Raw genomic sequence first — 26057 nt, forward strand, 5'->3', positions numbered from 1 at the left:
TAAATAAGCCATAATGCTTGCCCCTTCCAACATAAATTGACGTGTTTTTGGATTTTTTCTAAATACCAGTATTACAAAAGTTATTAAAGGTGGATACTTTTATCTGAAAAGCACAGTATATCTCTATAATATATAATGAAACCTTTTTGGGCCATCTAATAGTATTTCTTATATTTGTGTAATACTCAATTTCATTATGAGTGAGTGGTCTTTTCTTATCCATATAATTATAATTATAGAACAAAACACTTTTGAACCTTGCCGTGGCAGTCAACGTGTTAACAAAAGAGAAAGTACGGTACTGTGTGAAGGACAAAGAAAAAATTACCACGGATGTCACCGGCGGCTACGGAGCAACGGTGCCGTCCCGTCACGTATATGTGTGGATAGTCCTTAATCACTACCTGTGCTGATGAACCACAACTTGAAAAAAAAAATTAGTAAACGGGATTCACAGTGATCGGTGTCACTAAAAAAATAAGACATACTTCACAGTTTAGTATCCTTGATAAACAACCTTTATAAAATTCATGCTATGACGAACATTTTGAATTCTTTGAACTCTTAAATGATTTTTGAATATTTGGTTAGTTTTTGATAATGGTAATTGCATACAACGCAAGTGGTTTGTAACGAGTTGTTATATTTGTATGTTATATGTTATGTTATATGTATATATATATATATATATATATATATATATATATATATATATAAATTTCGACTTTTCTTAAAGTCTTTATCAAAATATGATATTGTCACTGACAATTTGCTTATTTATATTGATCTATAGATCACCTTCACCATGAATATCAAAATAAGGATAAAATCAACTTAGAATTTTGTTAAGAAAAAATTATTTTTTCTTTGGTTCCCACATCTCAAATATATAACGGTAATCAATTAAATTTATTAGAATTTACAAAATAGAGCTATAAATTTTACTTAAATTATATAGATGTTTTTTATCATTTATAGCTTTTTCGTTCTTATGAATGTGAACCATTTCTAAAAATTCTCTTTTTCGTGTATTCGATTCCGTTTCAAGAATTTTTGAATCTTTGAATTGATTTTATGTTTTTTGATGTTTCATTGTTCGTTAATGGAGTTCTATTTTTTCTATCCTATTGATGACCTCTTAGTTTATTTTCTAAATACTGAGATGTTTGCCCTATGTAGACAGTGTCACAATTAGTACAAGGCACTTGATATAGAGAATTACTTCTTTTGTTTTTTGGTGTCTTAGATTTTAATTTAGTGAAATATTTGGATAATGTATTATGTCCTTTATGATTTATACTAATATCATAATTATTGAAATAATTCGATAATTGTTGGGAAAGTCCTTGTACATATGGTAGGAAAAAATGTTTTATGTTTTGATATTTCGTTTCTGTTTTATTTTTAAATTGATTGTAGTATCTGTTTATCTAAAATTACTAAACGATAAGAAAAGTTACAAAAAAATTAAACAGTACCCTACGAATTCTTATCAAAAACAAAATAATAATCTTAATCGATCTTGGAAAAACAACTTTTTATTTCGCCAAATTCACAATGCCTTACCCCCTAAAATATATGGGTTACCAAAACTCCACAAAACTGACATTACCCTTCGACCGATTGTTTCAAGTATTCAAGCTCCTCTCACCCCATAATCTGATTATTTGAAAAATATTTTGAAAAAAATTTCATATCAAAACAAATACTATATCGAAGAAAAAATTAAAAGTATCAAAATTTCTAACGAATATGTATTTATTTCGTTAGATGTGGTTTCTTTACATACAAATATTCCTTTTACCATTGTGAAAAATATATTAACAACATATTTCAAATATGAAAATGAAATATACAAACGAATTGATGGTTCTGCTATGGGAGTTTCCATTTCAAGTGTTATAGCACAATTGGTAATGGACGATCTTGAGCAAACTTGATATAAATATTCCATTCTTTTTCCGATATGTAGATGATTGCATTACTGCTGTACCAAAGAATCAAATTGAAAACATAAGTAAAAAATTGATTTCTTATCATGAAAAACTTATATAAAATTAACAATAACATAAGAACAAAATGGTATACAAAACCATCTTGGTCCTCAAGATATTTAAGCTTCAATTCGTGTCAGAAAAACGATCAGTGATAATAAGTTTGGCTGATAGATCTATCCAACTATCAGATCCTATAATTATTCGGAAAAAATGATAAATAACATATTCAATAAAAGGATAAATAGATACTACAATCAATTTAAAAACAAAACAAAAACGAAACATCAAAATATAAAACATTTTTCCTTACCATATGTAGAAGGACTTTCCCAACAATTATCGAATTATTTCAATAAATATGATATTTATGATAGTATAAGTCATAGAGGACCATAATTTCAGTCCCAGACGATGAATGCATAAGTATTCGAAAGCTCGGAAAATATATTGAAGTTTGGTGTTTTCTTGCCACGTTCCCAATATATATATATATATATATATATATATATATATATATATATATATATATATATATATATATATATATATATATATATATATAGCCAAAGGAGTGCCGTTTATTAAAAATTATACAACAACCGTTCGGCGGTAATAAAGTGTAAAGTTCAATTAATTAGGTCACAGTTCGCATATATAGTTTCCTGTGGTCATTCTCATTAATATCTAAATTAGTATAGCGGCAAAGCAATTAGTTATGATGTTTTGAGGATATAATTTCACATGAAACTAAAAATGTATTAATTGGTGTAATGATCATGAGTATGAGACGTGAAATCTAACAGTAAAAATAAGAAATGACGCCAAGCTACAAACGGAAGGCTTATGTCTAGACTGTTTAGAGCATCCGTGTAAAGTCACTTTGAATCAACCGATAATCATACTTTCATACGGCACATATTTTTAATATCTATTGATTAATTAGTAAGTTTTGTTAAAACTGATAAGATAAGATGATAATAGAATAAATAAGGAAAATACTAATAATAATAAAAAATTGTGTGTGTTAGCTCCGACGCACGACTAAGTTCGATAGTCTAACCAGACGCAAAAAGAGTTTATTTAACTTAAAAAAGATTGATACTGTATAAAAGGGTAAATTTGTTAATTAATGAAAATAATATACATATATAAATATATATTTATTCAATTTATTCATTTCATATACATTTATTATAACTAATCGACGAAATATTTTACATTAAACTTTTTACAATAGTCAATAATCTCGATAATTCATATTGGGTTGATTATCTAATTTTATGTGTTATTTTCAAATATATATTTATATGAACCACATCGATAATTATTAAAATATTTAATAAATACAAATTGTACATGCTCATACATATAATACATGAATTATAATGTACCTTGCAACCACGTGTTTGTTAGATGTTCCGGCAATATCTCTACACCTCTTTCTGCCATAGTTATTTGAAAATACTTTCAGTTCACTTTAACGGAACACAATGATAAAAATTAAAACGTCACAATAACAATATTAATTATTGACATTTATAATAAAAACAGCAATATAAGTATGTTGACACTGACAAATTAGAAAGTGCGCACCAAAAACGTAACGAGGTCATTCATCGATAGATTTTACTCCTCACATTTTTCTCATACCGGGCCCCTTATATATGCAAATCGATTCTTAAGGAGTAAACTCCAAAAATAATAAATAAGTTAAATACTGATAAGATTTAGGGCAAAGTCCTTATCCATATTAATGCCAAAATATAGTTTGTCAATTTGCAATTACGGAAACTGTTTATACGAGTTTTTTGAGACTTGTCGCAAAAACTTCGGGTGTGAGTAAATGACGTGAAAATAATGCTGACAAAAAAAATTCCCTCACGACCTCTCGTTTTTGATTTATAGGTCTTTAAAGCTGCGAAATTAGAACATATATTTGAGTATATTTTCTTAATTATACATCCAAACATAATGAGTTTTTGATGGATGATTACCTTTATCTATGTAGTGTGTTTGACGGAATAAATAATTCTACACTACTATCTGAAGGCTAGGGATGCGCATGCCCAATGGTTAACAATCCGGTTAACTTTTACAGGGACAACATGTACTATCTTAAGATAGCAAAAATCGATTTTTTGACGAAAAAGTACTCTTTGGTAACTCGATAAAATTTATGGATTAGGAGATATGTAGATTTTTAGATCCTAATATATACCAAGGAAACCGTTTCTTATAAAAAACAGTCACAAGAAAATTATCACAAATTGTTTTTATTTATTGAAAATACTTCGTATCATGTATTTTAATTATTCAAATCACAGGAGGTATTAAAAAACAATAAAACATTTCTAATTGAGCTGCATCTTGTCTAGGATCTTGTTACTTATATAAGGAAAAAATTGAAATGTAGGAAAATTTAGTTAGTTAGCCTACAACTTATCTAATAAAAACAAAAAAACTATAATAAATGTGCCAACTGAGCATCTTGCACTTCTACACACATCAGAGTCTACGGAGAATATTTCTTTGAACTTGGAAGAGCATTCCGATATTCTGCCTTATAGCGTCACAAACGCTTTCCTTGTCCAGATTTTTTTACACAGACATGTAAATTCATTCACTTATCTCCTCCAAACTTTACGAGATTCTTGATCTTTTTCGTGTTTCCTGTTCTATTATTCAAAAATTTACCAAAAATCATATAATGTAACTCGAAATTTTGTAGGTATGTACTCTGAAATAAAATGCTTCGTATATTACATAGCGAATTTCTTCTTCAACAAAACAGAAGTTTAATCACTACCTGTACTGTTTAATGGATTGATGACTATCATTTATACTGTGGAGAGGAAATCCATCACGCTCCACATATATCTGCGAATGTTTAAAGCAGGGATGGGGAAACTTTTTTCTTCGCGTGCCAATTTTTGCTAACGAAATATATGGCGGGCCAAGTTGAGGCATTACATTATTTACTAAAATAAAAATAAGGCCATAATTTTTCTGAAATACTAATTTGTTGTGCAATATTAAAAAATTACATTTTTAATAACATTTAATTAACTGAACTTTAATTAACTGCGAAGTAGAAGGTTGAGGGGCACTGGTCATTGTGGGAACATGTGACATGTGGAACTGTTTTTGTTTCTGCATGACTCCATCATTTTTAACAATGAAAAAGGAGGTCATCCGAAAGCCTATTACGAAGACAATTTTTTCATTATTGAAAACGTTTGTTCGCACAAATAGCTTGTACCAAACATAGCCATTATTTTCTGGGCGTGGAAAACTATATTTGGGTATTGTGTCCTAGATAAGGACTTATAAAATTCCAATTTGCTGGTGTTAAAAATAGTTACCTCAAATGGGTAGTGCGTTTGACGATAGTCGGACAGACGGGTTTTCCCGACGTGTACTGCCTTCACTGCCAATTGAAGAGAATTCTGATATCTGATAAAAAGAAAATTGTACTTAATATTTGTTTGGTGGTCGCGGGCCAAATTTCAACGCTTTGCGGGCCGGAGATGGCCCGCGGGCCGTAGTTTCCCCATCCCTAGTTTAGAGGAACATCACATACTTCCTGTAAATATTTTCAATAAATAATCACAATTTATGATAATTTTCTGTAGAATGTCTCTTTATGACGAATAATTTCTTTGGCATGTATAACGATCTAAAAATCTACATAACTACTGAACCATGAAATTTATCGAGTTAAGCAAAGAATAAGTTTCTGCCAAAAAATCAACTGAAGAATTCATTTTTGCTATTTTAAGATTGTACAGATTGTACGGATTGTTAACCATTGGGCCTCAGCCGCCACTTCAGATAGAATATTTATTTTGTCAAACACACTACATCAAAAATTGATAATGTTTGAATGTATAATTTAGAAAATATACTTAAATATATGTTCTTATTTCGCAAGTTTAAAGGCATATAACTCAGAAACGAGCGGTCATATGAAAAATTTTTTTCTATGTCATAGCATTATTTTCACGTCATCTACTCACTCCCGAATTTTTTGCATAAAGTGCCCAAATACTCTGTATAAGAACCATTCAAAAGCCCACAAGAGCGTATATGCGAATTACAGCAGTAATGTAGACATCATTGACAAGCGGTAGAATGCCAATTCTATTGGTGTTATTTATACCGAAAATAAAAAAACGTGTAATGAAAATTGAGAAATGACAATTACGCAAGAGTTCAGTAGAAATAAACAGATATTCATTCATAAAGATATCGATTGTAGTCTATTTCAGAAGCTAGAACAAGAAAAGTATTTCTTAAAAGAGTTAAGTTAACTGTTGAATGCCAAGCATGAAATCTTTTTCTAAGAGAAATGAATATAGAATACTGAATCAAGAGAATTGAATGAGGAATCTTACAAAAAAAATGCATAATCGACAGCTAGTATTCTGTGTGACCTACATTTGCACGTATCACATCTTCTTAGCATGCTTTCATCCAAGTTGTTCAATGAATTTTGTTCGATTTCTGTCTTAAGTTGTGGCATCTAACTGATCTCAAGTAGGTTCTTTGAAATTCAGACCAGGCAACCTGGATGGAAGCGAGCCTTAATTTTATATTCTCTCCAAAACCACTACAGCTCGATGTCATCAATCAAATAAACTGGTACCCACAGCTTCTTGAAATTGGGGGAGTATATTTGCCACCACCACCACTTGATCCCTATATACATTTTCTCTTATGTTTCTATCCAATACAATCAACTTAATAAGACCATCAAAACAAATTCCTGTCTAGACCATAATTCTATTACTTTTAAAGAGGTAAGTTTTTTAAACAGGACGTTGAGACAAGGGCATCAATGGATTTATCCATTTTCTCCATTCTCATCCACTGTCTAAAAACAATCTGTAACGAGATTCCAGTGCCCAAACTAATCTTTGTTACCTATGTTAAGGTGTCATTGGTAATCTTGAGAGTCGTTTGAATCTTTCATTAGTATAACGAATTTTTCATTCTATTGTTAAAATAGATACAGAATACCTCTAGTATTAATTCGTTTTCTCAGGTTTATGCAGGCATTTAGAGGAATTCTGCGATCCGTGAGTCAGGGAAACATCCTTAAGGGCGGTTGTTAATTTGGATCTTATGGTTTTTCGTCTTTCGACGCATCTCTATTAATACTAATATCAAAATAGAATTGTTGATGACTAAAGGTACAATTTAAAATCCAATGATAGGATTTTGAATAACAATCTTTTTATTTTAATTGTTTTTTTGTTGTTATTATTTTTGTAGTTGTACTTACAATCAAAGTTTATAGAACAAATCTTTCGATAATTTCACCACAAAAGTCTTTTTTGACGTCTTGGTTGACCTTTATTTTCATTTTATTTCATGTACAGAATATATTAGACTAAAGTAAGCTCATTGAGTAAACTAAATAGAAATCTCATGTCAATTTACCTTCCTCGACCGTCTTTATGATTCATTTAAGGAACCGATATTAGACGTACGTAGGCGAAGTACGTTCTATGCGCTACCGCTAACTTTACATTCATTCCAACCACATACCATATCGTATATCGTAGTTACAATAAAAATTATTACAAACCATTTTAGTGTGTTATGCGTATTGTCTGAATGTCCTTCTAGATATTATCGTAATCGTTACATAATAATAAATAATTTCCGACTTCGACATGCACTTCGTAGCCTCGATTTTACTTACTTCGTTGAGGCTAAATAGTGCGCAGTTTTGAATATTTTATTACATATCGGTAACGAATGATTCAATTCATCGGAATTGATTGAAACACGTTTTAAAAATAATAAATAAGCTGTCTAGAGAACGAAAATTATCGATACATTAGATATATTGACGATTATCTGGAACTTTAGAATTAAAAGTATCAGTAATTATTATTAAATATTAAAATGTAAAAACTATTTGATTGATCTGAATTCTCACTCCACTTTCTTTATGATATTATCATAATTACATTATGTCCTTCCCTATACTTCGTTGTTTGTTAGTGCGTGGATCCACAATTTTGTGACACAATTTTGATTCGATTTTGACGTACTCAAACACCACGAATCCTTTTCAAACGTGAAATAGTATTTTTATTTCTTATCAATGGCAATTAGAGGCAATGTGGAGACGTTTAAGTATTTAGTAAGTACGGTACTATATTTAAATTTTTATTAAGCTACTTTTATTTCTGTAAATATTCCAAAACTTGTCCGGTGTAAACCATATTTTTTTTGTTTTCGTAAATCAAAATTTTTGAACAAAATTTGCTACGCATTGGAACCTGCCTACTTATCCTGCTACTAAATCTACCACTATTTTTTATATTCTATTTTTATTAAAAGAACTCACCAACACAACAATTAATTGAAATCAATAATATATTGTATAAATAAATATTTTTGACGCTTGATATTTACGTTTAACTCTCAATATACTACTTAGATTTGTACTATAACCAGAATTGATCTGTTTAATAATCATATATGCAATCATATATATAAAATAATGCTTAGAAAATTCTTTTTATATTATACGTTTTTTTAAATCTTTTTAAATTAACAATTAACTTCATTTACAATCTATTGAAATAAATAAATCGTGTACTCATCTTATAAGACCTGTCGTCGAAAGGGGTTTGCAATCTTATTTCTATATTCATTATATATTAAACATAGAAGCGGCTACAGACAACTGTGCACTTCAATATTTGAGAGATCATTAGATTTCAAGGAAATACTGGAACATGTCAATTTCTGTTCTATTTCTTTTGTGTAGGCAACCTCAATAGGCATTTTTAGACAGAATATTCAGAGAGTATCTCTGATATTTACGAAGGAAATTCTCATTCAGATAAACAGCAACACCTCTTATAAATCAAAAGTGATATAAAAGAAATATTGCAAAAATTGGTAATTTACCAGTTTGTTGAACACAATACGTCTGGGAATTTATGCGGATGGAATTGTATGCTCGAACATTTAGAAGACACAATATCAAAGAGTTTATTGAAAATGATAATAAGCACTCAGGAGATGCTTCCTGCTTCCACATAGACGGCGCGAATAAACCATTTCTTATGCGATTATTGAATGGCCTACATGATCCCTCGATTTGACCCACCTAAACCTTTTTTTGGGATGTTATTTGAGGAACATAAGTTATAAAACCGACCTCGCTCCGTTGGAAGAACAAAAATGACGATTACATAAATGCAATTTAATAATAATTTAATTTGTAATCATTCGATGTCAATTTCAACAGTGACAACTTCACAGTCTATAGACATTTTTAACTATTAATTGGTAAATTGGATATTAATAAGTATGATTTTTGTATCATAAATTTTAATTTAATTTATTTTAGTTATATGACAATTATCATAAATGTCTAAGAAGTGTTGTACTTCAAATTAATTGAGACTTTTTGGCAAAGATGAACATCTAAAAAATCATTGCCGATCATAGTATCTGAATTTTTCATCTGAATACATCACTTTGCATATTTTCTATTTGAAAATAAGAGGGTTTGACAAATAACGTATCTAAATATTGTAAAATGACCCCTTAGTAAAATGAATCTGTTTCATCATTTTCTTGGAATGAGGTGGAAACTGATAAGTATCTTGATGCTTTTTAGCGTCTAGGTCGTACAGAAAAACTTATATCTTATTATCTAATAATCTCTTCAATTGATTTCTCACGATAGTGAAATATTTTATAATTTTTAGAAATAACATATTCCCGCACGCACACAATTAAGGTTTAGTTGTACTCGTAGAAAAAAAGACATTTAGTCTTTACATTTTAGATTAAAATTGTCAGTCTCGTGGTGTTACTATTTGTTTGGGTAATTGAACCATTATAGATTCTCAAATGATTTAGATAATTATAAAATACGAAGATTATGTGCCAACATCTGTATTCGTTCAATAAAAGAAAATAAGTAGAGATGTGTGTGTGTGAGAGAGAAAATGGCTTGGAAGCAAGTCATCAGCCTCAGAATTTTTCGATGATATTACTTAAATATTAATTTTAATATCCTTTATAAAATTTGTTAATATAATTAGAGATGAGTATCCGTTCCATCTATCATAGGTGCATTGAAATGAAAGTTGAATGAAATTTTTTACCATGTCGTGTAATTTCTTTCATTTAATTTGCCCACTCAGCTTTTCTAAACAAATCCAATAAAATAGTGAAGGTATCATCAGTTCCAATTGTAGCAATATTCTATCTGAAGCTTTCCTCATGCAGCTGTTATTTTTCTCTCCAAATCTTCCCATTATCGTTTGTGTGTTTAATGAACCATAAATTTTAGATGCCTCCATATGCGATTAAGGTAGCCATTCTATTGCTTTTTTTCCAACTAATTCATCTGCTGGGGAATTCTTTAGCCACTGTCTACTCGAATAGCGTAATGTGGTGTAGCTTAATCTTGAAGTGAACAAGATAATATTGCAAAATCATGTCAGAAGCTTCATCAATACGATTTTCTAAACTAGATATCAATGTGTTTATTAATTCTTAAATATAAATATATATATATATATATATATATATATATATATATATATATATATAGAACCTTCCTGCTAGGTTTCCTACAATGTATTCAATAATACTATTGATGAAAGTATTAGCCAAAACATTCACATTCTGTCGAAACTTCGTATAACCTAAAAATTCACACATTTTCAAAGCTCCACTATTGACAATTTTACTTGTTAACATGTCTATTAAGAAAAAAACGTATGCCCCAAGTCCATAGTTTCACAAAATTTGGTCTGTTGAAAAGTATGTCAAAATATCTGTGAAGGGTTCTGTAGAAAGGGTGCTTCTATTGATAAATGATAAATATTTAAACAGTCTAATCCTATTGTTATATTTGTTTCTGACGATCATTTGTATTGACCCTATTTATATTTATTTGTTATACATATAACAAATAATTTAAATTATATTTTGAATTATTGATATTTTCTTATCTCTCATTAGTGTTTTTTTTCCATTAATATATCTATTTTATTCAATTATCTTCACGGTGAGTGGGTCATTAATTACACAAACAACTGTTTTATCCGATTTAATTCGGAAATGGGCCAAATTTTTGACCTCTCCACGATTAATAAAATTGCGAAAAAGCGCGGTGGAAACAAAAAGCAACCCAATCTCTATAATTTATTCCCCTCGGGCTTAAGACCTCTATCGTAAACTTCTCGTTGTACGTATCTACATTAAAACTTTCAACTAAGCCGATCTCTCCATTTAATATTACCTGCTCGATCAATTTTCCATTTGTGTCATTTAATTAAGTGCAAGACTAAATTTTAAACTCAAAACTTTCCGTTATTCCATCAAGTGTATAACGTAATCGAATCATGTCATTATTATTCAACTACGGTTCAATTTAATTATTGTTATCATTTGGTTCTCAATAAATTGAGCAATATCTGAAATTTTCCAAAGCTCACTTGGCATTCATTTTCATCAAATTTTGATGTGGAGTGCTAAATTTATGATACTTTTCGTGAAATCTTGTAAAGGGTAGTCTATATTTACAGAGTTATTGTTCTGTGTGTTTTAATAATAAGTATATGTACATATAATTTCTTTAATTTAAATCACTTTTTTCAAAAATACTTGTACCAGTTGGTTCAAATTTCCAAGGGAGATATAATTTTTATTTGGAGATGTGATGCCATCGAATAATTTGTCAATGTTGTTTTACATCTGGCATCCAAATTGCGAGAAAATCTCTGCACCATTGTAAATACGCTTTCAATCAAAGCATACGAGGATGTATTGATATCTAGTTAACCTAGACCAGTCCCATGCACAAACAAAATATTGTGTTACCATAGCAACGAACAATAACTTATTAGAAGTGTCCACTGAAATTCCAAAAACGAAAAATTGGAGTATCAAGCTATCATCAAGTACCCGTATTTAAAAGGGTTAAGAGGTAAGAAGATTTACAAAGATATGCTTAATACCCTTGGTGATCAATGTCCTTCGTATGCGACCGTGAAAAATTGGACTGCAAGCTTCAAAAGAGGTAAATTTTCCATTAAAGATGATGACCGATCGGGAAGGCCAGTTTCTGTGTCAGTGCCCGAAAATATCGTGACATGATTTTATCAGACCGTCGAATTGAGCTAGAACCGATATCTAAAGTACTGAAGCACTGAACGCTTTTATCATATAGTTCAGGTCAATTTACATATGAGAAAAATTGCTGCCAAATGTTTGAATGTTGATCAAAAGGGTGTAAGGGTAGAAGCATCGATCGCGTTCGATCTGTGCTCGATTTGAAAACGATGTAGACTTCTTAAACCGAATTGTTACTATGGATGAGACGTGGGTACATTTCTACGATCCAGTAACAAAGCAACCTTCGATGGAATAGCGATACTCTGGTTCTCCAAGATCTAAGAAGTTTCTTGTCCAAAATCTGCTGGAAAAATTCTTGCTACAGTTTTTTGGGATTGTTGAGGAGTAATCATGATTGATTTTTGGTTGAAGGTAAAACAATAACTGTAGATTATAATTTGACATAACTGACCACTGTACGGGAAAAAATTAGACACAAAAATACGCGGAAAGCTATCCAAAAGTGTTTTGTTTTTGGAGGACAACGCCCCTGCACACAAATCTCATGTTGCCATGCAAAAAATTCGTGATTTCGGGTTTTAATTACTAAAACACCCCCCTTATTCACCAGATTTGGCTCCGTCCGACTATCATCTCTTTCCTCAATTGAAAAAAAGTTTAAAAGGTCGTAGATTTTCTTCTAACGAGAAGGTAATAAAAACTGTGGACGTCTGGTTTGCAAAGCAAGAAGAAACATTATTTTTGAAAGGTCTAGAGACGTTGAAGACTCGCTGTAATAAATGTATCCAATTTAGAAGAGGATATGTTGAGTAGTAAAATATTTTGACATTGAAATTTTGTTTGGTTCTATAGTAGGATAAGAGTTTTCCAACATATCCTCGTATTTCTAGATTTCCAGCTAATTGTATTAGTTATATTAGTCATTCCTGACCGATACTAACAACTTCAAAATACAACAGTCATGGCCCGACAATGAGATATTATTCAACACTGTTATCAATCCTGGCGAAGCAGTCAACTATCCTGATGAATTTTTAAATTCACTAGATTTACCAGAAATACCACCATTCCGGAATTTAAATGTTCCCAAGCTAAGTCCAAGATAAGTCAAAAAAATTATGGGTAGCATTCTTGAAGCTACTTCTTTAAGTGGAAACTTTCAAGGTGAAGTTCCACTTCTACCATGGATCCCAATGATTCCTTCAGACTCACTCATTCCATTCAGACAATTTCCAATTTGCGTGGTATTTGCCATGACAATTAATAAGTCACAAGGTCAAACAATGTGGTGTTGTATCTAGAAAATCCCGTCTTTTAGCATGGCCAATTATATGTGGCGTATTTTCGCGTTGGAAAATCGTCAAGTTTATTCATTTGTACTCAAAAATTGACTTAAAGTATTGTTCATCAAGTCGCATTTAGATAGAATTGTACAAACATTCTTAATCAGAACGAATTGTTTGTAGAAAATTTGATGTTATTTTGAAATAGGGAATATGAAATTATTTTATTATTTGTCTTCCATTTGATACTTTGTTTAATCGCTTTAAATATCATGCAGGCCAACGTCTGTCGGGTCCGCTAGTGGAGTGTATAAATTTATAAATAATTGGGAAATACCTCCTTACCATATGCCAAACTAAATAATGTTATGTCCAGATTCTTGGACATCTTGCACAAGAATACATTATCATTTTATGAAAATATAAAAATCTAGATATTAAACAAATAAATAGAATTTGTGTGGTTTCTTGAAGTCAACAAATGTTTTAAAATATCGATTACTGGCCAAGTCAATTCTTTTGAAGAAATCGTTCGTGGTTTATTTAACTGATATACACAACAAGTAAACTCTATATATTGTCTAACATGAACGGAAGTTACGCATCGATTGAAAAAATATTCTGACAAGTCACATATCGCAATGTACCGTAAGTGAGAAAAAAACAATTTCAAGAAAATCAGACATGTAAGAAAAACAAGTACTCTTCGACAAACAGCCCTAGGAAAAAATATCAATCTGTTCAAGAGAATCCTAAAATTTATATCAGGAATATATTTAATGATGTTGAAATTAGTCTGTCGTCTGTAGCGTACGTTGTTAAAGAATATTAATTCCATCCTCTCAACCTTAAAAAGTCTCCGGGAATTAATAGATATGAACATTCTTTTCCTCATGTATCTACATTTATTTTTAATAGTAAGAGAAGATAATCGATATTGATTAAATGAAAATCCCCACTAGATGGTTGTGAGGCCAAACTCAACGCACAGTAATAGCTTGGACAGCTATCTGAGGAAACTCATAATGAGTTTTTGTGAGAGTTATTGGAATTAGTTGATAGATTGTCAGAGACTGTACACGTTAATGTTCCCAATAGTGACAATAATTTCTAAAAGATGGTGGGTTTCCCAGTTAACAAGATATATTCGTTAGTATCTCAAGCCAGTACATTCATGTAATTGGACAAGGTGAAAGGGGCCAATTGATGACTATAGAATCCCCAAATCTGAATCCTTTCGACATTTTTCCAAGGAGTATTACAAAAGCTAAGTTTTCATTACGAAACCGGAAAATGTTGAGAAGTTATAAGAACGGATACGAAATTAGTGTTGACCAATTTTGCCTCGATTAATTGGGTATATTTAAAAGGAATTATACATTTAGGACATTGCCATATCAGTGCTGTCTAGAAATTTTCCGACTTAACAGAAAACAAGATCTATTGTTTCCATAATAGTCTCCACTTAGGTTTATAAACTTAGTCCAGCGATGTTCCAAACCTTTCCAAATAATAGTTGCCGTATTTCTTCTCAAAAAAGGATAGGAAACAGGAAAGTTGCTGATGATTAGATATAGTGAATACGGTAGGTGGTCGGTCGCTTTCTAAATACAATTCTTGAATTTTAGTCATAGCTTCCAAAGTGTAAGAAGGTCCTAATGGAAAAAATCTTTCTCTTCCTTCAAATGTGGTCGCTTTTTTGCGATTTCTCCTTCTACCTTATCAAGCGATAATGCGTAATATTCTTCTGTTATTGTTTTTTCTTTCGATAGCCTCTTCTACCTCACTAACCTCAATCCGACAATCGAATCCGGTTGTCGAAGCTTTTTGGCTGTCGTCAGTCAAGCTAATAAGTTTGAGCTGATTAACATGTTACGGTCGTAAATTATAGTACAAAGATTTCATACACAGAAAAAAGATTTGAAAATAAATAAAAAAGTTAATTACACTTATTAGGGCTTATATCTCCCAAAAGAGTGTGCTGAGGAAATTTTGTTAAAAGAATAATAATAATACTTCTATCAAGGCAATCACCTCTCAAATGACGTCTATGAATTTAGTAGAAAGCACTATATACGACTTAATTGTTCTTTCGCTACTGTGCTTTTAACCGATTGTTTCATATTTACCCAGTAGAATGAATACATTTGTTGATTTAAATTCTCAATTATTCCTAATCACCTGCTGCTAATTGCTTCCTAACACACACAAACACATATATAATGATAAATTAGCATTTGAACTTTTGAATTTATTCCAAATTACAGACTCTGTCTGGCTGTTATTTTCTGTATTTATAAATATAAATACAAATTTTTTAATTTAATCGTTTTGTTTTTTATTAAAAATTTTCATTCCATTGCTTTATGATTTTTCATTAATCAAACGATATTTCTTTTTTTTTAAGTGCTAAGTTTGTTACTTGAAGCTGACCGACACAAATTAAAACATGTAACATCATTCAATATGTATTATAACATCTTTCCAGTTGAAACAAATTGGAATAATCAGTAAAAATAACAATAGCTTACTATAACGGCATGAAATCGGTAGTAACATAACGGAAATTATTAAAGTAGAGTTTACAACATTTCTTTGAGTATACAGTTCCAAAATGTCTAGCAATCCTGTTTTGGAAAGAATCATAATCAAAAATCTTGATAAATCCTTAATTGAAATTAAATTGATTATTATCAAAAATATGAGTTCTATTATTAATATCAAAAGAACGAAGAAAACATTGGTGAATGATGATAAAATTGAATGGAAATCGAAAACTTGGAGTAGTCAGTAGATTAAGTAGTTTATAGAGTGTCAAAACCATATATTATATAGTATACAAAATGCCAATTTGGAAACGTACCTACCTTGACCTTGACCTTGACCTGGAAAAAATTGAAAAATATTCCAAGCTGCACATTTAATATTGAGAATTTTTGGGAATAGGATACCATAGAGAAAAATATACTAGACAATAGATAATAGACCCTCCATTAACAAGTAGTTTTTGCAAGTCAAAATAATGCAGTTGGTAACATGATTTATCTGGAGTTGACTAGCAAGATTTCCTGCGATAATTGTCGATAGAATAGCAGCAATAATATGACCATCACGATCGATGGACTTTGAGCTTCTAGATTCTTTCCTAGGAGTGTATACAAAATAGATTGATCATAAAACACAGCGTCAATACTTAGAATATTTGGTATTACGAATAACAGTTGCTTATATAGAGTTTTTCAAAATAGTGAAGAGAAACTTTAATATCAATTTTATCGATGAAACAATAGACAACATTCATTCATTGTTATAGTTTTGTTGCAAAACATTCAATACGTAAGATAAGTTCACAATTTCACTTGATTTCCCATAAAGACGGAAATCAGTTATTTGCTATTATTAAGATGGTTAAACAACCTTCAAAATGAGACATCCCTTAATTCCGACTCTCATTGAATATTTTGGAAATTTCGTTCATTTCCACTAGAAGGTTGATGTGATTTGATTAAAAGCCAGCCTTCAAGCAGCCTCCGTAAAATAAATTATCAATATATCCAAACATGTCTTATCACCATCGTTTGGTGATAATATTTAAATATTATATTAGCTTATCAGCACAATTTGGTACATAATCCTTGTAGCCCCCTATGAATAACTCACTTAATAATAAACCTCGACAGGTAATTTAATGATGTCTTCATTCGTAGATTCTTATAATGAAATTAGAACAGAAACACTCATAAAGGTCTTTTATAAACTGAATCATCAACTCACCTCTTCCTCGCCGTTATTAGTGTTTACAGAATCCATACTTTGACTGTGAGAGACACCCAGGGGTGCTTCCATAATATCTATACCGACGGCCGCTTGAGATCCGGGGTCGTCGTGTCGAGACTTCTTTAATTGCGGTGGTGGAGTAGCGGCAGGCGGGGGAGACGTGTTGTCACCCAGAGGATGCCTACCTCTCTTCCTGTTTATAAAAGCAGACTCCACGGTTCAATATGTGGGGTGCTCCTTGGGGTGGCGTTGCGAAAATTCGATCTGAAAATAACAGATATTGAAGAAATGAGTTTGAGATTCTAAAGTTAAAATTTAAGTCAACCACACTAAAAGTGTGACCAAAAGTAAAGATATGAAAAGTTGTGAGAATACGATTGACATATTGTGACTTCTTAAATTGTATATTATATATTCAATATCTTGAAATTATTTATTAATAATAGGGATAATCGACTACCAAAGCATGAATGGGATGAAATTACTTGTCAATATTGTAATGTTTTTCTTATTGATTTACAATATTACTATCCGTGGGGTGAATTTATAAACACTGTCTTTTGTGTTCTTAATTCATTTATATACTTTACACTTAACTAACTTATAATAATTATATATATTTGACATGTGGAAATCAAAGAAAAAATTAATTTTTCTTATTGGAACAAAGTTCTTGGTTGATTTTATCCCTATTTTGTTATTCATGATGAAAGGTAATCTATAAATCAATATAAATAAGCAAATTGTTAGAGTCAATATCATATTTTGATAAAGACAAAGTCAAAACGTCAAAATTTATCTTTCTTTTAAAAACTAACAAAAAAAAACTAATTTTAAAACAGAAGAGACCTAAAATCGAGAACATTTAGATACATTAATAATAATTAATTTGTCAATAACACTTAACCAAATTATTTATTTAAATTCTCCGGTTACTTTTCTATTTCGTTCCTTTCACTATGACTATTTATTAAAAACTGATCTAGATCCGCTTAAAAAACTCGTTTATATACCCAAAAAGAAATTCTAAGAAATTTTTGAAAATAAACAAACAAAGCAAACAAAATGAAAGAATGTAAACACATCGCCTGGTATGATAAAAATTATTGCAAAAAATATCAAACGGGCCACTACTTCACCAAGTCTTAAAATTCCATATAACCGGACAGGGCCGGCTCATGTCGGGAACGAGTTCGTAACAAAATAAATGTATAATACAAACTTTGGGACGTCAAACATTAACTTGGCCTTATTTAAAGATGGTTTGATAGTTTTAAACCAACATCACATTAACGAACAAAAACAAACGATTTCAATCTAATATGAGTGACCATATCAAATTATGGAATAAAATGATTATTTTGCAATTGGAAGAAATTTTGTGTATCTTTTTAGATCACGTTAACAGTAAAGGAAACCTAATGAATAAAAGTAAATACCATGTGACTATTAATTTTAAAGTGATTTTAGTTCTCTGTTCGCCAATATAGAACTTCTAGTTGAATAGTAATAGTTGTAGAGGCTGGGAAAAATGCATATCTGTAAAAGTAACAAAATAACAAATATAATTAATAAGATAATAATTAAAAAAAAAAAAACAAAAAACCCGCCTGCATGGATAACTACGATTAAAAATCAATTGAAAAGACTGAAACAAGATGAAAATTCAATGATAAGGTATTTTAAAAAAATAATGATTAGGTACTTAAAACCAGAAACATAAATTGATAAAGTACCAAACCAATGTACCTGTATATTGTACACTTAGAAATATCAGCACGGTAGTTTTTTCACTTTTTTGCAACATTATAAACAGAATCACATTCGGAGGCATGCACTAAGAGATAATAATTTATCATAGCATTCAATTTCATGCCTCCGACTGCAATTCTGTTTATAATGTTGTAAAAAAGTGAAAAAACTACCGTGTACAATATGCAGGTACATTAGTTTGGTAATGTTTCAATTTATGTTTCTGGTTTTAAGTACCTAATCATTAGTTTTTTAAAATACCTTATCATTGAATTTTCATCTTGTTTCTGTCTTTTCAGTTGCAATTTGTTTGGGTCAAGAGAACTAATAGCAAGTCCGGAGAGAGTCTTCACTCTGCTCAAAGCAACGTAAGCTTGACCTTTTGCAAATAAGTTTCTACTTAAATCTACAACTGCTCGGTCTAAAGTTGTGCCCTTTAATTTATACACCGTCTCTTCCCAGCATAAAATTAAGGGAAGCATTCGTCGCTCGATCTTGCCTTTACCACGTAAAGCATCAAATTCTGTAGCACAAGGCTCTATCTGGACTCCAATACCAGGTCGGTTCCCTGTTATATTTGGGTCATCGAACTCCCAAATACTGCTTGTGGCAGTTCTCCCGACTCCAACTGCTCTCTGCGTAGTGCTGGCCAATCTATTCGTCGGATAACACCCATAGCACCGTTAACCAGCCCACGGTTAACATTGATGTTCCGTCTTAGCATGGCTCGAGAGCCTACACCTAATTTGAGTTGGTTTGGTATACCACCTGTTTTATTGGGTCTTCAGGTAAGTATTCCTCTCGTGGTTTTTGACCATATGTTTTAGGATCCAATAAGATATCTACAGCACTAACGGTGTATACTTTTGTGTGCTTTTCTAACTTTTCTGTCATAGTTATATGCATCAACCAGTATAGTTGTTGGGAAAATTCTGACAGCTTCTCCATCGTCAAATGGCCCTAGCAACGGTACTTTGCGGTTTTCTATGACAGATAACTGCTGCATTGTAAGTTCTCCAACGCGAAGACTGTCCACAAAAGTTGTATCTCCAGCTTGCCTCATATTTTGGGACAACTCACAATAATGAAGATATTTAAATCACACAAGACAGTTATAATTATATTCAGTGTCGGATTAAGCTAGGGGCTGGGGGGGCTATAGCCCCGGGCCCCAGATCCAAGAGGGCCCCATCATTTGGAAATCATTCTGTATTTTTTGATGTGTTTATACCACAAATCTAACGTATTGATATTAATTTGTGAGTTTTTCCGGGTTTCCGAATTCCTTAAGGGGGCCCCGTCATTATTTTAGCCCCGGGCCTTATAAATCTTAATCCGGCCCTGATTATAGTAACAACGTAGGTCCGTCCACGTAGTAAATATATTAGTGTTAGATAACAAGAAGTCACAACGATACCGCGTTATAAAAACCTAGTGGCGCCATCTATCCGAATTGTTTGTTGCGCGCTGACCGATGCTTAAAAAAACATAACCCTTCCTGGCAGTCGGGTAAAAAGAATAATTGTCACACAAGTGGAAATATATTGAATTTGTTGTAGATCGCATCTAATGAATCAATTAACCAGAAATGTTCAATACATAGGAAAAAGTTTTACATTGTCGTATCATGTTTTTGACGTTATCTCATTTCCCAATTGTATAGCTTACTTCAGTTTGGTTCGTTTTAGTCTAAAATTTCAGAAAGTTTTCGTTAAATAATATATATTATGAAAAAATATGACACTTGTAACATGTCCAATATGTTAAAGATCTTCTCAAAGTGGTTTGCATCCACCGAAAAATCACGTGGTCACGTGCTATAATTTTTATACTATTTAATGAGTATATTACCTATTACTTTGTGGTAGGTATAAAACAACAAACAAACAGAAATGAGAAACAAAAAGAATTGGAATACAGTAACTATAGATTCTGGTGTAACAGATCGTTAAGCTGCTCTGATTTTGTTTTTCAACTCATTTACATCCAGTGAGGATTGACTTGGATATAAGCGAGACTATGAATAACATTAAGTTCTGTAACAATGAACTTACATTGTGGTTTTTGATATTTTGGAAAAGACCCATGTCTCAACTTTGGTTTGACAAAAGAAATATCTAGTACATCTGCTATTTCTTTCAAATTCTCCACAGATGATCAGTATATCGACATACTCAAGTGAAACCTAAAGTCATAAAGTAGTCAACAAAAACTTAAAAAGAACGGTTATTCATTAACAATGATGGCTTTTGACTACGTGAACAGCTGTAACTAGTTTAATTTTTTTGGTTTCTCAGCTCTCTTTATTTTTCAAATCAAAAACTTTTATATATCTTAAAACTTCGTATCATTTCTAAGTAACTAACACTAAAAATAGGTATTACCGAATAAGTATAAGACCTTTACAAAATTGGAATAATATGCGTCTGATTTGTAAGAACCGAAATTTGAGGTAAAAAATAACTGTTTACTCAATATGTGTTATACCCCTCGATATTCATAACCACCAAATAACAATATCATAGATCATATCTATGATATCTATGCTAGCCAAAATCTCGCACATCCTAAATAACTGATGTATCTATTTGGGAAACGGTAACATATATAAGCCTAACTTAGATAATATCGACACACTGTCTTTTCATTTTATTTAAGTTATCTCTGCAACGTGCAATTATTCTTAGAATGAGTTTTACTACAACATAAAGTCTGTAAAGTAAAGTCTATATACATACAGATCTAGTTACATGAAGTTCATAAGTTTTCATTGAGACTCTATGTTTCACAAAAGAAACTGACGACCAAACATCTGTAGTTTTGGCCAAATTTCGGGATACATGCTTCACTAACTCATAATTCAAATTATTCACACTGCCGTTGATTGCATTTATTTTCCATTTTTCGTTGTGAATTAACAACTAAATGATCTTAGCTGTATACTTGACTTCTTAACGATTTAGTCATTTCTGAAGTTCCTAGTATTTTTCTACTTTTGGATTATTGATTTCTAAATAAGTCATGTTTTATATGTAGTAGTGTTTTCAATTCAAAAAATCATCAGCTATAGGTTTATCAAACTTTTATTCAGGATCGTTTATCCCATCTTCTTCGTCACTTATTTTCTTGTTTAAGTCACTTTTGTTAACACCAAATAACGTGCTCTTCATTTTTAGCTTTTTTTTACAGTTTTATGGTAGTACATTTGAAAAACAATATCTTTTGAAATTTTCTGTCTGCAAATAAATCAAAATGGAATGGTTTGGAAGAAACTCTGGAGAAGTGTATCTAGACTCCACACCTGACTTACACCTACACCTACAAGGGTAGAAAGGCTTCGGATTATTAAGTAAGTGAGTACCAAAAGCAGCAGCTTTGAAAAATTTCTGTTCTCAAATGAATCAAAATTTAATTGAAGAAACTGCCCTATGAATGAATTATTTGGAGACAATCTTAGGAGTTGGCAGTTTGAAACATTAATAAGTATATGGTTTTTTCTCATTGTCCTGTGTAAATCAATCGAACGCATTCTACTGTAGTATTTGTTTCCCAAAATTCTCTTGTATTTTATGTTTTCTTGTATGAAAAAGGGTTATGTATAGCGTGGGCTCCATTATAATCAATACAAATTTCCACTTGCTGTTCACCCGTATGTATTATCAACATGAACACCTGATGTTTCAGCGTTTCTTATCTACCTAGCCAGCTATCAAAACGTACGATAATTACCATACGCTGTGACGTAAGCCCACTAAAAATAATGCTTTTTATTGTTTTCGAAGCAATTTAAATATATAATGAAAATGTGTATGTAGATACTGGATATTTATCTGTTCAATGAATAATCAACATAAAGTAAAATTTTTATTATCATTTCAACTATAAATTTTAAATATTGTACATGTTCAATAGGTATTCCCTTAACATTTGATATTAAGCATAATACTCTTAATGGTATTTTTCTTTCCATTAATTTCTATTTTGTTGAAAATTTAAATTTCATTCGATCTACTTGTAATACTAGTACTTTTCGGAAACTATAACCCAGATTCAGGTTGATCACCTATCATTTGATGGTGGATCCTAACCCAAAACTAGATTTAGATCACAATTTTCGAAATTTAAAACATAATCGACAAGAATTTCCAGTTTTTATTACTTATTTCTTTCATGATATTTATTTGTATGATAGATTCTAGATGTTTAATAATTGTTAACGATTTACTGTCTCACACGGATTTTGCATTGAAGTTTTATGTATATCTGCAAAGAACTGATGATAAGAGACTCGACAATTCTCGTAATATTTCTAAAGAAATATGGACCATTGTGAATGATCTAGGAAATAAGGCTTCTTCATCGAGCATAATCTCTACTTCACTTGATAACCTTAATGACTACTTCGTGAATGTTGGCAAAAATTGATCAAATTCTTATTTATGCCCGTAGTTTTAGCAGAGCTTCGCAGTACAATTAATGACATCAAAAATAAATATTCATCTGGAACTGATGGACTCACAAATGTTTTCAAGTCGGGCAAATTGCACGTTAACGTTGCATTTCAAAATAGCACTTTACCCAATTGCATTAAGATGGCTATAATTATACCTCTGCATAAATAAGGAGATAAAAATCAAGCATCGAATTATCGCTTAACAAAAAGAGGCTTTTTCTGTTTTCATTTCTGTTTCAATATAAAATACTTACTACCATCAATTTGGATTTTTAAGTAACAGATACACAAATGATGTTGTTTTATTCTTACTCCTTAATGATGTCTACTCTAGCCTAAGCAGCCATCACTCCACTGCAACAACTTTTTGTGATCTTTTCTAAGGCTTTCGATTGTGTTGATTATTATATTTCAATCAACAAATTGCAATACTACGGTTTAAGGGGAACATCTCTCGTATGGTTTGAGTCATACCTTATCAACAGAAGTCAGCTTGTATTGGTTGAAATGGGAGCTACATATTGCCGCCTTATGTAAAAAATTAAATTCCTCCTGTTTTGCGCTGAGATCCGTTTCCGAAGAATTGAACTTATCCACCTCCTTAACAGTCTATTACGCCCTTATTGATTGCATCTCCGATATGTCCTTCTGGGGTACATGTAGTGCGACTCAATTTGAGCGAATATTCAAACTACAAAAGAGAGTTGCTAGACAATTACTCGGACTAAACAGCAAAGCTCCGATTTTTCCTTCCATATTCATCTTTAAAGCCGTTTGCCTAATTCGTAAACACGCTTACAATTTCAGAAAGATCGTTGCACGACTTTCCACTTCTATTCTAATAATAATATTTGATTCTGAGCATACTGCATACTGGTTTAATTTTGCTATAGAATTATATGCTAATTATTACCTATTAACGTCACCTAAAATTTTATTATTCATTGTAGTTGTCTTATGTATATTGAAATTTCAATTTATTTGTTTCTTTATTTAGTTATTTTTATGTTTGTTTGTCTACAATTTGTAACAATTTTTTCTCAATAAAGCTCTCTCTCTCTCTCTCTCTCTGTTTCTAATACTAATAACCTGTTTTTATTCTAAAATGCCAAAAAGTATAAAAACTGTAAACCTCAGTAACCAATGTTATAAATTACGCTGCTCGAGAGCATTACTAGAAGATAGCCATTTAAGAGGAAAATATGATTTCCAAAGTATAAAAATCCACACAGAAATGAAACAACCCGTCAGCTGATCGCATTTAACCTCTACAGGTCTACCAGATCATATGGCTACGACCCGATTAACTCGATCAACTTCCTCACAACAATGAACGTGATCCAGTTTAGGTTCCCAAACATTCAGATATGATGTGGGTAACCTCATCATAGTTTTCGAAATGTTCTAGTGTCAGTTTCCTAAGATTTCTTGTCATACCACAATCTTTCTCTCCGATTTTCTAATTCTTTTCTGAGAAAAAATGCCTGTCGAATGGTGTCGAATGGCCGCCATTAGGAACTACTACGGTTCACTAATATGAAATAAGAATGTTTTGGATATCTGAATAGCAAAAATAAAATAAATCTTATCTCAAAATCATGGGCATAGTTTCGTAAAGAGTAGCCAAACTACATGAAAAAATTGCAACTGTTGCAAAAATAAGATTCCTTGAAAGAAATCGACTGTGTGTCATATACTTTTTGCTGAACTACATTCATATAATACATTTTTTCAATACTATAATTATTTCGTATGAATAAATAAAAAATATATTATGAAATTCAACTTCATAGCTGAATCTTCAGAGAAAAATAAAAAAACGCTGACCGGTGGCACAGGTATAATGTAGAACTGAATGGAAAGGTGGGAAAACAGTTTAGAGTTGATTCCAGTTGACTAAGCCGATACAGAATGAATTGGAAAAGCGGCAGCAGGTGTCGAAGGGTAGTCGACGGCTGCCATTTAGAAAGTAGCACCACTGTCAAGTACCCTTCGACGGCTGCCGTCAACGTGCTAATTGATACATTTTATCACAGGAAGATGAAAAATTATTTTGCATAAAACATTCGACAACCGTGGCATCGTTTATTTCACTTTGGTTGAGAATAATCAACAAAATAGCACTAGCAAATATTCAATAATCAACATTATGATGGATATACAATTTAGATGTTATGTTTCAGATTCCTCAAAATGAATGAATGATCTCAATAATTTCAAACATTCTGTAAAAATTCACTATGGAGAAGGTTTTAAATCATTTAAGACAGTCGCCTAGTATTTTACAGAATCAAGGTTTATAACTGTAAATTTAACATTTTTCTTAAGTCATAAACTTATCCCTCCAATAGTGCTCTTCTTTCCAATCGGATTCTTTCTAGAATATCATTTTCATGTGAGGACTTTCCTGAATATACTATGACTGCATAATCATATACACAAACGCTAATTTATAGGATCTAAAATTATAAATTCCTTTCTCGAAATATTTCTCCACTAAATGTAGCTTTCTCTGAGCCAATAAATAAATGATCATACACCGAATTGGTACACAAATTTCTCGAAACAATACTTTCCATTTACTGCATCAGATGAAAGATAGCAGCTCCTGAAAATATACAAAAGACACACGTTTGAACAAAAGTTTGTACATATTCCAAAATTAATTTGTAT

At 31.3% G+C, this 26057-nt stretch overlaps 1 protein-coding gene across 1 annotated transcript in view; it reads right to left on the minus strand.

Moving 5' to 3' along the window:
* LOC130901965 (protein couch potato) overlaps positions 1–26057 on the minus strand; it is an 885499-nt gene that overhangs the window by 840398 nt on the left and 19044 nt on the right. Inside the window, exon 2 of the mRNA XM_057813694.1 lies at positions 17177–17443. Coding sequence (XP_057669677.1) covers positions 17177–17248 — 72 coding nt within the window. The 5' untranslated portion in view covers positions 17249–17443. The remainder of the gene's footprint in view (positions 1–17176; positions 17444–26057) is intronic.

The sequence above is a fragment of the Diorhabda carinulata genome, chromosome X (genome assembly GCF_026250575.1).
Source record: "Diorhabda carinulata isolate Delta chromosome X, icDioCari1.1, whole genome shotgun sequence".
In the NCBI taxonomy this organism is placed as follows: domain Eukaryota; kingdom Metazoa; phylum Arthropoda; class Insecta; order Coleoptera; family Chrysomelidae; genus Diorhabda; species Diorhabda carinulata.